At 43.6% G+C, this 14,682-nt stretch overlaps 1 protein-coding gene across 4 annotated transcripts in view; it reads right to left on the bottom strand.

The window, feature by feature from the left end:
• USF3 (upstream transcription factor family member 3) overlaps positions 1–14,682 on the bottom strand; it is a 98,809-nt gene that overhangs the window by 46,024 nt on the left and 38,103 nt on the right. For 3 of the 4 annotated variants that reach the window (XM_073310129.2, XM_073310131.2, XM_073310149.1), the window contains 2 exons: positions 13,127–13,246; positions 9,234–9,298 (listed from right to left, as the gene is read on the bottom strand). In XM_073310129.2, the coding sequence (XP_073166230.1) occupies positions 9,234–9,280 (47 nt within the window). In that variant the 5' untranslated portion in view covers positions 9,281–9,298; positions 13,127–13,246. Of the gene's footprint in view, positions 1–657; positions 740–9,233; positions 9,302–13,126; positions 13,247–14,682 lie in introns of those variants that run through there. The other variant, XM_073310139.2, reaches the window with a different exon arrangement.

Raw genomic sequence — 14,682 nt, forward strand, 5'->3', positions numbered from 1 at the left:
CACTGTCGGCAGACAGGATACTGGGCTGGATGGATCTTTGGTCTGACCCAGTATGGCCATTCTTATGTTCACCACCCTATACCGGAAACCTACTGACCGCTATTCCTACCTGCATGCCTCCAGCTTTCACCCTGACCACACCACACGATCCATCGTCTACAGCCAAGCTCTGCGATACAACCACATTTGCTCCAACCCCTCAGACAGAGACAAACACCTACAAGATCTCTGTCAAGCTTTCTTACAACTACAATACCCACCTGCTGAAGTAAAGAAACAGATTGATAGAGCCAGAAGAGTTCCCAGAAGTTACCTACTACAGGACAGGCCTAACAAAGAAAATAACAGAACGCCACTAGCCGTCACCTTCAGCCCCCAACTAAAACCCCTCCAACGCATTATTAAGGATCTACAACCTATCCTAAAGGATGACCCAACACTCTCACAAATCTTGGGAGACAGGCCAGTCCTTGCCTACAGACAGCCCCGCAACCTGAAGCAAATACTCACCAACAACCACATACCACACAACAGAACCACTAACCCAGGAACTTATCCTTGCAACAAAGCCCGTTGCCAATTGTGCCCACATATCTATTCAGGGGACACCATCACAGGGCCTAATAACATCAGCCACACTATCAGAGGCTCGTATACCTGCACATCCACCAATGTGATATATGCCATCATGTGCCAGCAATGCCCCTCTGCCATGTACATTGGTCAAACTGGACAGTCTCTACGTAAAAGAATAAATGGACACAAATCAGATGTCAAGAATTATAACATTCATAAACCAGTCAGAGAACACTTCAATCTCTCTGGTCACGCAATCACAGACATGAAGGTCGCTATCTTAAAACAAAAAAACTTCAAATCCAGACTCCAGCGAGAAACTGCTGAATTGGAATTCATTTGCAAATTGGATACTATTAATTTAGGCTTAAATAGAGACTGGGAGTGGCTAAGTCATTATGCAAGGTAGCCTATTTCCTCTTGTTTTTTCCTACCCCTCTCCCCCCCCAGATGTTCTGGTTTAACTTGGATTTAAACTTGAAGAGTGGTCAGTTTGGATGAGGTATTACCAGCAGGAGAGTGAGTTTGTGTGTGTATGGGGGTGGGGGGGATGTGAGAAAACCTGGATTTGTGCTGGAAATGGCCCAACTTTATTATCATGCACATTGTGTAAAGAGTTGTCACTTTGGATGGGCTATCACCAGCAGGAGAGTGAATTTGTGTGTGGGGGGGTGGAGGGTGAGAAAACCTGGATTTGTGCTGGAAATGGCCCACCTGATGATCACTTTAGATAAGCTATTACCAGCAGGACAGTGGGGTGGGAGGAGGTATTTTTTCATATTCTCTGTGTATAAATAAAGCCTGCTGCAGTTTCCACGGCATGCATCCGACGAAGTGAGCTGTAGCTCACGAAAGCTCATGCTCAAATAAATTGGTTAGTCTCTAAGGTGCCACAAGTACTCCTTTTCTTTTTATGTTCTTATAGTTTCCTTGTACTCCCCCATCAGTCTGTCTGAAGCCATCTGTTCTTTCTTGTATTATACTTAGATGGTAAGATCATTAGGGAAGGAACTGTCTCTTTTCTGTGTTTCTACAGTGCTTAGCACAATGGGGTCATGGTATGTGTCTGGGGCTCCTAGGTGCTACGATAATACAAGTAAATAATAATAATGAAACACCAGGAAACCACAAGCTCTAGTCCCACCTTTCTCCAGTGGCTGCTGTTAATATTGCTATGAATTTCAAAACCTATATTATGAACCACAAGGCGAAGCAATTGTCATTCACCCACTTCATGGATAAAATAGCAGAGAGGTTGTACATGGTAATTTCAACCACAGCAGGGAATAGAATCCAGGCAACTAATATGTTGGGCCTGAATCTGATTTGTTTTGCCACAATGCCTTTCAGAATGATTGTGCCATCCGATGAAGTGAGCTGTAGCTCACGAAAGCTTATGCTCAAATAAATGTTAGTCTCTAAGGTGCCACAAGTCCTCCTTTTCTTTGTGCCAAATTATGTGCTTCAATATGCTGCCTCTACCACATCCTGAACACATTCTGCTTTCAAGAGCCAGGAACAGAATGCATGAATACCCAGCATTGTAGCACTGCCTCAAGTGGAAGGGGCTTGTATCGTGGATCTGAAGGTCCTGGGTTCAAAGCCTACTCTTGGGGGGAAAATAGTATGTAGTTATGTGATTAAAGACTGTGGGTAACATTTTCAAAAGCATCCACATGACTTAGGTGCCCTAAGTACTATTGATTTTTAATAGACTTAAGCACATTTGAAAATTTTATCTTGTATCCCAAAGCATCATAATTGAAGTGATACAGCTAACCTGAATTCTGGAATTTCCTAGCTTTTCTATGCTGACTTTGCGACCTTAATTTTATCTTCTACCCTAAGTTCTTTTAAATGTGTTTTTATATACACATATATGTACACACACACACACACACCACACCTATCAAGCTAGTGTGAGGAACCTAGAATAATCATATTTGTTGAAATGATATTAGAGGTGAATGTGGATAATGCATTAATCGTTATTTTATTACTGCATTATTATTAATAGTATTTTTGTTAATGGAAGCTGTCCCTTCAAGAACAAAATAGAGCAGTTATACAGTGTTTGATGTAGACAAGTCAGTATGTGGGAGATTTTACCTGTGCCCCCACAGAGTGGGAGACAGTGCCTGTGCAAGCTCCAACGAGATCAGAATTCGATTTAACAAACATCTCTCTCCAAAAATAAGCCTCATTCTTGAAGGTTAGCACTTACTTGGGGACTTGATACCTCAGTGTATTGCTAAGGAACTACAGAGCCTTTCACCAGTTTGAAACCAGCCTAGCTCAGTAGTAATTAAAAGTTGTTCCCATCTAATGGATATTTAGTGGCCCCCTATGTGAGTCTAATGGGTCTTAATTCCACATCAAAACCCACCGTCACATAGTGCACTAATTGGCAGACTTCTACTAGAATCCAAGAATTGTATGGGCCACAGAGACTAAATTACCCCTTTTATCTCTAGAGGAAGCTACCGCTAGACCAGGGTTGGGGCATGCTTAGCAGGATAGTATATGTGAGAAAGAGAAGGTCACACCCTGTGCAGTAACTGAGGTTCTTTGAACTGTGTCCCACTATGGCTGCTCCACAGTAGGTGCAGCAGCGCCCCCTATGCCTGAGATCGGAAATCTTTGGTAGCGTGCCCACTGGACCACAAATGTGCTCCTGCTCATCTCACGCTGTGAATGGGATCTATATATATAGTGCTGTGCAGACCAACTGCCCTCAGTTCCTTCTCTACTGCAAAGCTTATCTTTCAGCTCTGAAGCAGAGGGGAGAAGGGTGGGTAGTGGAGCACTCATAGGGACACACATCTCAAAGAACATCAATTACTGCACTGGGTGAGTAACCTTCTCTTCTTCTCATGTCCCTATGGGTGCTCCACTATAGGTGACTGTAAAGCAGTGCCCCTAGTTGGAAGTCTTGGGCTTCGGAGTGGAGTTTAGTGCAGATGACAGGACAATGTGTCCTAGCAGGGCAGCTGATGCTGCATAATAATTGCGCAGTGATGGCTAAAAGTGTCTATGGAGCCCAGGTGGTTGCTTTGCAAATGTTAATAATTGGGATATTGTTGAGAAAGGCAATCGAGTTGGAGAGAGAGTGGGTAGAATGTGCTCAAGTTCCAGGAGGAGACTGTTGATTGTGTAATTGGTTGAAAAGGTGTATACATTGGAAGATCTGCTTGGAAAGGCATTGTTTGGATATGGCCAGGCCTTTCTATCTTTCGACCATTGACAGGAATAAGCATGGCTATTGTGTGAAAGATTTAGTTCTATCCAGGTAAAAAGCTAATGCTTGCCTGACATCCAAGGTGTGTAACGTCACCTCCTGCTGGTTGCTATGTGATTTGGGAAGATAGGTTGATTTAAATGGAAGGAAGTTGGTACCTTTGGTAAGAATTTTGGATGTGGACATAATGTGACCTTGTCTTTATGAAAAACTGTGTACTGGGTGTATGCCGTGAGAGCGCCAATTTCTCCTACCTGTCGAGCCGATCTGATGGTGATGAGAAATGCTGTTTTCATGGATAGATGAATACAAGAGCCATGGGCTCGAACAGTGGTCTGTTGAGGCAGCGCTAGATGAGACCAGGGTCCCAAACTGGGGTGGGATCTCGTGAGGGTAAAGGTTTTGGAGACCTTTTAAGAATCTCTTCCGGAATGGATGGGTGAAGACAGTGTGGCTGTCTGGGATGGAATGTTGTGATGGAGGCTAAGTGTACATGAATAGAACTTGTGGATAACCCTGATTTTTTAAGATCCAAAATATAGTCCAAAATAAGTAAAATCATGATGTGACTGGTGGTGCCCCAGGATCAGAACCTTGTCCATTTTTGGAGGTAAGTGCGTTGAGTTGCGTCACGTGTGCTATTCAAGAGGACCTCTTTTACTGCCTCTGAACAGGTCACCTCCGAATCCTGAAACCATGGAGGACTCATGACTTCAGATATAGGGGCAATGTGGATTGGGATGGAGGATTTGACCTGCATCCTGTGAGAGAAGGCACGGAGTTGGTCACAGAGTGATCAGAGAACATATATCTCCTTCGTATGGTGGTGAGTATACCAAATCGGACGTAGCCATGTTGGAGTTGTAAGGATGACTCAGGCTCGGTCCCCCTGTATCTTGTGAAGCACTCTGAACAACAGGGGAATGGTTGGGATGGCATAGAGTAGTGGGGCATCCCACGTAATTAGAAACGCATCTCACAGGCGCCTGAGGGCATAGGCCTGCTCTTTAGCAGAATTGAGGGCATCTGACATTCTCCGTTGTGGCAAAGAGATCTATGGTTGGGAATCCTCAACAGCTGAATATGTGGTGTAGGGTTTTTGTATCTAGCTTCCACTTGTCGTCCTGCTCATTGAGTCTGCCAAAGCGTTCTGGTGTCCAGGGAAGTATGCAGCTGAAATGCTGATGTTGTGTTGGACATATTTCCATAATTTCAGGGCTTCCGAGCATAGGGAGTGGGACCTTGCTCCACCTTGTCCAGTAATGTAGAACATGCAGGCCATATTGTCTGTCATATTTCATATAATGTGATGTCTGATCAGTGGTAGAAAATGCCAGCAGGCCTTGTGGACTGCCTGTCACTCTAGAAGATTGATGTGTAGGGTGGATTCCACTAGGGACCACCTGCTCTACACTATATGGGTGAGAAGGTGTGCTCCTCAACTAATTAGGGAGGTGTCAGTTGTTAGTTGTTAGTATCAGGGATGGAGCTGGTTGAAGGAAAGGTACCCTGACACAAACGTTTTTGGGTTCTGTCCACCAGAGTAGTGAGCCACTGACCTTGATATGCATGGACAGGAATTTGTGAAGACTGTGCCTCTGAGGTACGTAGACAGTGCGTAGCCACACCTGGAGACAGCACACATGCAACCTGGCATGCTTTACCACAAATGTGGCTGTTACCATGTGGCCGAGCAGCTGGAGACACATCCTGGCAGAGATCTGGGGACAGGTTCTCACTGTGGACACGAGGTCGACTATTCCTGAAAATCTGTGAGCTGGGAGGAAGGCTCTTCTTTTATCACATCCAAGTGTGCCCCAATAAACTCCAGGTGTTGTACAGGTGATAGTGTCAATTTTTGTATGTTTATATGAAGGCAGAGATTTGAGAAAAGGTTCATTGTCTGCCGTACGGCATGAACTGAGTCAGGTTTGGATGAAGCCTTGAGGAGTCAGTGATTTAAGTATGGGAATATGACAATGCCTTGTTTGCATAGGTAGGCTGCCACTTCTGCAAGGACTTTGGAGAAGACTCAGGAGGCTGTAAAAAGTCCAAAGGGAAGTACCCTGTACTGGTCATGAATGGTCCCCATGATGAATCTGAGGAACCATCTGGTGTTGTGAAAATACATGTCTTGGAGGCAGAGAACCAGTTCCCCTGTTCCAGTGCTGGGATAATGATGGATAGCGTAATCATTTTGAAGCTTTGCAGTTTGACGAATCTGTTGAGATTTCATAGGTCTAGGATTGGTCTCCGCCCACTGGATTTCTTTTGGATCAGAAAATAATGGGAATAAAAACCCTTCCCTCTGTGTTGGGATGGGACTGATTCTATGGCTCCCATTTGCAGGTGGTTTATTTCTTCTTGTGGAAGGTGTTCATAAGAAGAGCCCCAGAAGAGGGATGGAGAGGGGGGGTGGGCAGGGGAGATAGATAGGAATGGGATGCATTCCATTTGTTGATGATTTCTAGGACCCACTTGTCCAAAGTGATTTGCCGCCACGATGGTTAGAAAGGAGCTAAGTGGTCACCAAACTGGTGGTTATTGAAAATGGTTGCCATGACTGGAACAGAGGGAGATTTCTCAGGGCGTAGACCAAATCTTCAAAATTGTTGTTTGGACATGGATATAAGAGAGGTAGCCCCTTGAGTTGTCTATTGTCTGCACTTTGTTGGGGGCCTCTGATGTCTTTGCTGTGAGTCATACCGCCAATGGAGGAGTGAAAGGTGGAGGCTGGGACCTCATGGCACGTTGGCATTTTCGCTGACGTCTCTTTGGTGCTGGCATATATATGCCGAGAGAGCAGAGAGTCGCTCAAGAGTCCTTTAGGAAACGTAGGGACTCATCCATGCATTTGGCAAATAGCTTGGAGCCTTCAAAGGATAGGTCCTCAACAGTGGTTTGCACTTCCTTGGGGACTCTGGAGAGGTGCAGTCATGATACTCAGTCTCATCACTACGGCTATCCTGATGGAACAGGCAGCTGTACCAGTAGCATCTAAGGAGGCTTTTAAGGCCATACGGGCCAACTGGTATCCTTCAGACACAAGTGCCTGGAGTTGCTCCTTCTTGTTGTCGGGAAGATCCTGGCAGAAATCCTGTATCTTAGAATAGTTTATGTAACTGTATTTGGCCATGGGAACCTCATAATTAGAGATATGAAACTGCACATGACAGAGGAATAAGCCTTGCGACCAAACAGGTCTAGTCGCTTCCAGTCCCTGTTGTAAGGGGTTGAACTTAGGTGGTATTGGTGCCCTTTTTCATGTACTGCATTGTCAACCAGGGAGTTTGGAGTAGGGTGGGAAAAATAAATTCCATGTCCTTAGCAGGGACATAATATTTTTTGTCTGGCCGCTTGCAAGTTGGCGGGATGGAAGCTAGGGTCTGCCAGAGCACCTTGGCTGCGTCCAAGAGGGCCTCATTGATAGGGAGAGCTATCTTTGCTGTTGCTCTTTCACTTCCTCCAGAGGGATCTGGAGGGAGCCCACGATCCTATGGAACAGCTCTTAGAAATGTTTGAGATTGTCTGCTGATGTAGGGGGTGGAGGCACGATTTCCTCCCTTTCCCTCAGTGAGGCTAAGTGGAGGGTTGGTATAACCTCCTCTTGTTCATCTTCCTATTCCTCCACAGGTAGTGGATCAGCCTTTGGTGGTAGAGGGACGGATGACGATGATGAGCATAGATGTCTGCAGCTCTATTCTATGGAAGCTTTGAAAACTGTGCTCTGTACATAGCCCATGGATCCCAATGTGGAGGGACTGACACATGGGATTGCATCCATGGTGGTCCATACCAGTGCCCTGGTTTGGTTCCGGTTTCCGAGTAGTGAGGACATGTAGAGGATGCTTTCTGTGTATGTCCCGAATCTGATGTGGGGGACAGAGTATTCCTCCTCCTCTTCCTTGCTAGGGAAATGTGGTGCCATCCTCGGAGGGGAAAGAGAGTCATGCTATGACTCCAGAGAAGAAACATGAGGTGGAGGGAGCTCGACTCTGAGTAGCGGTGACTCAGGCATGTCAGATACCATCAGATCTTTAGGGTATCTGAACTCCTGTGGAGGAGGGAGGAGCATCATCCTGTCAGTGCAGAGGGGAGGGTGCATTCTCTGGAACAGCCAGCAGATGGAATAGAAGGCTTACTCAGTTCAGTGCCGAAGTCTTGCCTGGTGTGGAGGGTCTCGTCAGTTCTGGATATTGTATCAGTGCCGAGGACTTGCTCAGTGCCATGGGTTTGGTCCGAGCCAGAGGTTATATCTGTGCCGAGGGCTTGCTTGGTGCTGCAGGTCTGGCTGGTGCCAATAGAGATGTCAGTGCTGATGGTTTTGTCAGTGCCGAAGTGTCTGAAGTTGATTTGGCTGGGGAAGTTGGTACCATTTTTGAAGGTCTCATACTGTGCTCCTTGGTGCCAAGAGACACTGCAGTGGCCTGTGGGCCTGCCTATTTAGGATCCTTAGGCTTCTTCTTAGTGCTGGTACCAAAGGCACTCAGGTGGTCACAGGAGCTACCCCTGAAGATGTCGAGGCTACTTACCTCACAGGGGATGGTGTTCTACCAGACAATTCCTTACAGGGTGATGTGGCACCCCGTTTCTTCCCATCTGAGCGAAAGAGGATTTTATCTTGGAAGGACGTGACAAGTGGGGGGTCAGCTGATGATCTAGTCGAGCAAGCAAAGTGTCTAGACCTCTCCATGAGGAGAAGTGTCAGCCAGATGTCTCAGTCTTTTCAGGCCCTAGCAGTCAAGCTGTGATAATGAGTTCACTTTTGTGTGACATGTTCTTCACTGAGGCAGTGGATGCACTGTGGGTGCCCATCATTGACAGGGATGGTTTCATGGCATGAAAGGCATCTTCTAAGCCCAGGCATAAGTATGAGGGAAAGAGCTTTCCGGTAGGGAAGGGCAGGTAGCGGGAAAAACATATTCTAAGCTAAGTACTAATAGGGAGGGAAGAAAGAGGAAGAAATTTTTTGTTTTTCTTTTTTAGGGGAAGAGGACAATTAAAGGAAACTACTAATTACTATGTTAAACAGGTAAGGGTACTATCTAAAGACTCAGAGGATAGAAAGGCTCTGCTACAGATTCCATCCCAGACCAAAGGCGGTTGGAAAGAACAGAGTGGTTGGACCACAGAGAGCTATATATAGATCTCACTCACGACGCAAGACAGGGAGGAACACATGTGTGGTCCAACAGACAATGCTACCAAAGATCTCCAATCCCAGATGCAGGAGTAGCCATAGGGACATCAGTCAAAGAAGAACTTGTCTGTCTGCTGCCCTGTAGATAGTCAGAGGCCTTCACTTATGTTGCCAAGATACGCTTGCCTTGGACAGACTGCCTAGCAGTACAGCAGACAGAGGCTCTATAGAGTTTTCAGCTGGCCAACACGTGCCAGTCAATTGGCCACAGATACTTACCGGTGCTGCTTCTTCATAGGAGTCTCATTCTCTGTCATCTCTGGCATGGTTTCAGACAGAAGGGCCTGAAGAGGAATGGGCAAAAGAATTAGCAAATACAGATCTCTCTAGAACTCTATTAGCACAAAAAAGTGTCAGCTTGATCTTTAACATTTCAGCTATAAGTGCAACATCTATTTGAATGAGCCAAGAAGTCCAGCACCTTGATTTAGCACATCTTTAGGCAAGAGCACATCAAAAGAGTAAGTGCGATCCCTGTAGTGCACTCTTGCTATATGTATTGAACAAATTTCCATTCCTTGAGTGTGGCTTAAAAAAAAAAAAAAAAAAAGTTTCCCATCTTTTCAGGGAAGCCACTAACAAAGTTACACCACTTGATTGGGGGTGGGTGTTTCAATTTTTCATGAGATACTCACAGAAGATATGATGAAACTGGACAGTCTTTCATTCTAATATGTGTACAGTTCACAGTTTTGAATAAAGCAAATAATTGCTGAGCAAAGTAACAAACTAGATTGAGAGTATTTTATTCAATAAAAAGTATAACAGTGGCAATGTGGTTTTTCTCGTCAGCTCTTGTTTTTGTACAGATGATATATAAAAGCTCTTTATCTAGGTTTCTTGGTTTAGTCTACTAACTAACTATCAGACTCCTTTTGGGCATTACTGTGGCAAATATACAGAGCTGAGCCCTGGTATAATTAGACCAAAAAACAAACAAACCTCACATCAATATACAGTTAAGGTTGCTACAAATAATATACCATGGTCTCAAAAACATAGAAGTCAGTAAAAACAAAGTTAAAATATGACTACATTTTCCGATGCACAACATGACTTTACATATAACCTTTCCAAAGATTAAATACAAGCTGTGCAATTTGTAATAAGACCATTAAAAATGTTAAGACGACACAATAGTAGGGTTACATGAATTTGAAGATGAAGTTATGCCAATGATGGCTATTTTATTTATATACATTATGTAAAATCTCTAAAAATCTTTCCTCTCCATAATGGGTGTGGGTGTGTGTGCGCGCGCATTATGGAAAGGAAAGATTTTAGAGATTGTACATAAGGTGGAACGTGCTGTAGATGCCAGCAGGAAGATTATTTCTTACCGAATTTTTTGTAACCTTCTTTATTCTAAAAACTCAAATATGCTTTATGTATGTTTCTGTGTTTGTATGCAGGGATGTTTCTACTGATCTTGTAATGAAGTGGAGATGTCAAAATGTATTCAAAACTACATTATCAATCAATTAAAATAATTCTTAGGTATCAATTAGCTTCCAGTACCTAGACTCTATTTACATTCATTTCTAAAAAAAACTGGATAGGGAATTTCCCCAGACCTCTGTTCACCCACTTTAAACCCTACCCAAGAGTCTGTGGTGCAATTACATTCTCTCTGAAAAAGACAAGAACTCTTCTTTCAGGCTCATCAACACTGCCTCTCAGGGATTTTCTATACACAAACTGGAACCAATATAACTATTTAGAGTTAAGTCAATTTTTTACTGACTTAAATCAAAATTTGGAAAAAAGAAAAGGAGTACTTGTGGCACCTTAGAGACTAACCAATTTATTTGAGCATAAGCTTTCGTGAGCTACAGCTCACTTCATCGGACGCATACTGTGGAAACTGCAGAAGACATTATATACACAGAGACCATGAAACAATACCTCCTCCCACCCCCCTCTCCTGCTGGTAATAGTTCATCCAAAGTGACCACTCTCCCTACAATGTGCATGATAATCAAGGTGGGCCATTTCCAGCACAAATCCAAGTTTAACCAGAATGTCTGGGGGGGGGGGGGGGGAGGGAGTGGGCGTAGGAAAAAACAAGGGGAAATAGGCTACCTTGCATAATGACTTAGCCACTCCCAGTCTCTATTTAAGCCTAAATTAATAGTATCCAATTTGCAAATGAATTCCAATTCAGCAGTTTCTCGCTGGAGTCTGGATTTGAAGTTTTTTTGTTTTAAGATAGCGACCTTCACGTCTGTAATTGCGTGACCAGAGAGATTGAAGTATTCTCCGACTGGTTTATGAATGTTATAATTCTTGACATCTGATTTGTGTCCATTTATTCTTTTACGTAGAGACTGTCCAGTTTGACCAATGTACATGGCAAAGGGGCATTGCTGGCACATGATGGCATATATCACATTGGTGGATGTGCAGGTGAACGAGCCTCTGATAGTGTGGCTGATGTTATTAGGCCCTGTGATGGTGTCCCCCTGAATAGATAATATTAATAGATACTATTAATTTAGGCTTAAATAGAGACTGGGAGTGGCCAAGTCATTATGAAAGGTAGCCTATTTCCCCTTGTTTTTTCCTAAACCCCCCCAATGTTCTGGTTAAACTTGGATTTGTGCTGGAAATGGCCCACCTTGATTTTCATACACATTGTAAGGAGAGTGGTCACTTTGGATAAGCTATTACCAGCAGGAGAGTGGGATGGGAGGAGGTATTGTTTCATGGTCTCTGTGTATATAATGTCTTCTGCAGTTTCCACAGTATGTATCTGATGAAGTGAGCTGTAGCTCACGAAAGCTTATGCTCAAATAAATTGGTTAGTCTCTAAGGTGCCACAAGTACTCCTTTTCTTTTTGCGAATACAGACTAACACAGCTGTTACTCTGAAACCTATCAAAATTTGGGACTCTTAATCTGAAATAAGAGTGTCTACATGCAGACTTGCACCAAAATAACCAAAAGGTGTGGCTTACAACCAGTTTAGTTATTTTTATTACAGGTTCTACAAAAACAAGCCCTTAGTTAGCTTGAAGGATCACTATGAAGAAATGCAATACACACATGCCAACATGCAGGAAAACAGCACTCTGCTCCATACAGTGAGAGAGTTGTTGCGGATTCAACAGCAGTAAATCTTCTATGTCCCCTTCAAAAGAACCAACACAAACCCAACTGTCTACTCACAGAATCACAGCTGCAGAATCAGTCATGATCAGTCAGATTCATGATCTGAATAGGACTTTTCAAAATTCCTTGACCATGAAAAAAATTTCTGTGCAAGGAATCTGGGTGACCTGGGGTGTTGAAAACAACCAAATACAATAATGGGCCAGACTGTGTTTCCCCTTGATATATACTGTCGAAGGTGGGTTCAACCATCTTCACAGCATTGTTCTCCCTGAACCAGATGAAGTGCAGACCCCTGAACTCTCTACACAGTTCAGGGGTCTGCACTTGGGGAAGGGCAGAGTCTTGGCAGAAGGAGTGAATAGGTTGTAATACGCAAACACATTTAAATTAATTTCAACAATTTTTAAATTTAAGACACTCTTCTGGAGTTTGTGTGTCTCAATCAACACTTGGTTAGAGCATGGAAACCCATAAAGTGAAAAAAACTAGATATCAGAGTGAAACACCAAACAGGTATGCACTGACCAAGTAGAGGGACATGCAAAAAAGTCAACTGAAAAAATACTGAAAAGTCAACTACATTTTTAAAAATCATTTCATTTAAAATAAGAAAAACAACCTTTTAACTGTATCTTTTTATGTTATTTTCCTGATAGGTGATAAAAATCCCTTACCAGCTGCACGATGGCCCCAAATGAGCAAGATACTTAAGGAGATGAACAGTCCCTCTGCTTCAGAATTTGGCACATGCTTGAATACCTTGCTGACCTCTATCACTATATTTGGTTACTTTACACCCTCTTTGTTGGGCTTCATCCCCTTTTTTATATTAGTCAAAAAATTGGCCTCTAAAGGAGAAAGGAGTATGTTACAAAAGGGTATTTGAGATGGATTTAGAAAGCAATGTGCGAAGCCCAGAAAACGGTATCCCATATTATCAACTGGGTATGGTATCCAGTAGATCTTTGGGTTTTGCTAACATCCTTTCACCCACCAACCTGTAGCTGGAATTCTTCACATGAATTCTCAGACTCCTCCCAGCTTCACCTCACATCAGTTTCTGATCCAGACACATCAGGTTCCACTGGCAGACTTCTTATGTTTAACTTTTTTTGTTACTATACAGGAGAAAAAAAGAAAAAGAAAAGATTATATTAAATTTGGCTACCAGGAAATGTTTTATGTTTCTGTAACTTGACCCTGATGATACTGATGTTGCAAGTAAGAAGACTGCATACAGTCTAAAAGTCAGTCATCTAAAGAACGCCAAAGTTTAGAACTGTGTATATGAGAGAATTGAGGGTGGCATACAGAAATGAAGTTCGGAATCTAAGCCTCTGATGTCCTAAATAGTTGACTGAACAAGAGACCTATGCTTATCAAGTCAACCAAGAAAAATAGATTCTAGCTCTGAAAGTTGTACATCTCTAACATCCTTTCCCTGAGCATGAGATTGATACAGGGAATATCACCATCCTGTGGAGGAAAAAAACCCCCTGAGATCACATCTAGTTGGAGATACTGAAGATCCAATTCTGCAAAATTCCATATACCTTCAACTCCTCAGTCAGACTTGACGGTGCTCAGAGCTTCATAAAAAGTTGCACCCTTAATCACCTTTAAATCAAGTTTCCACAGTGTCACCAGAGCCCAATTGGTATTATACACCACCCAACTCCAGGCCATTTAAAATACAGACATCAAATGACTTTCCTATCCCAAATATCTGAGCAGGTCACACCCTCTTTGAATACCTTCTCTGGCTTCCCCTTCTCCATTTATTGTATGAGCTCTTCCTGTTATCAAGATTCTGCTTGAGAACATTCTGCCCATAATTTGAGAAGAATCCAGCTTTAAAATTCTTCCACAGAAGCTGAAAAGTGTTTTAGTTATATAAAACACCCGTGGCTGGCCCATGTCAGATGACTCTGACTTGCGGGGCTTGGACTGCAGGGCTATACAGTTGCAGTGTAGACAACTGGGCTCAGGCTGAAGCCAAGGCATCCTATAGCCTGGGCTCCAGCCCAAGCCTGAATGTCTACACAGCAATTTTATAGCCCTGCAGTCCAGGCCCTGTGAGCCCACGTCAGCTGACATGGGCTAGCTGCAGATGCTTTATTGAAGCGTAGACATATATTAGAGTAAGAGTTTGGAAGTCTGAGGATATTTCCCTAATGTTAATGTTTTTTCTAAGGCCTGGTCTACACTACAAACTTAGGTCAGCATAAGCTGCATTAACTTGATCTAATAATGTATATAGCTACGCTATCGAGTCCCTTCCGCTGACCTAAGTGGCTGTAAAGTTGACTTCTGTACTCCACCTCCGCAAGAGGCACTTAAGTCGATATCCACGGGTCGACATGAGGATAGCGTAAACACTGCTTTGTGTAATTCGAATGAATTAGTCTCTAGGAGGTGTCTCACAGTGCTCCACTGTGACCGCTCTGGAGAGCGCTTTCAACTCCACTGCACGTCAGGCAGGTACACAGGAGGTGAACAGTCATTCTGGTTCTGCTCCACAGACATGCTACTTTTATGAGGAGCTGCATGTGAT

Source organism: Lepidochelys kempii, chromosome 1, assembly GCF_965140285.1.
Source record: "Lepidochelys kempii isolate rLepKem1 chromosome 1, rLepKem1.hap1, whole genome shotgun sequence".
NCBI classification, from domain to species: Eukaryota; Metazoa; Chordata; order Testudines; family Cheloniidae; genus Lepidochelys; species Lepidochelys kempii.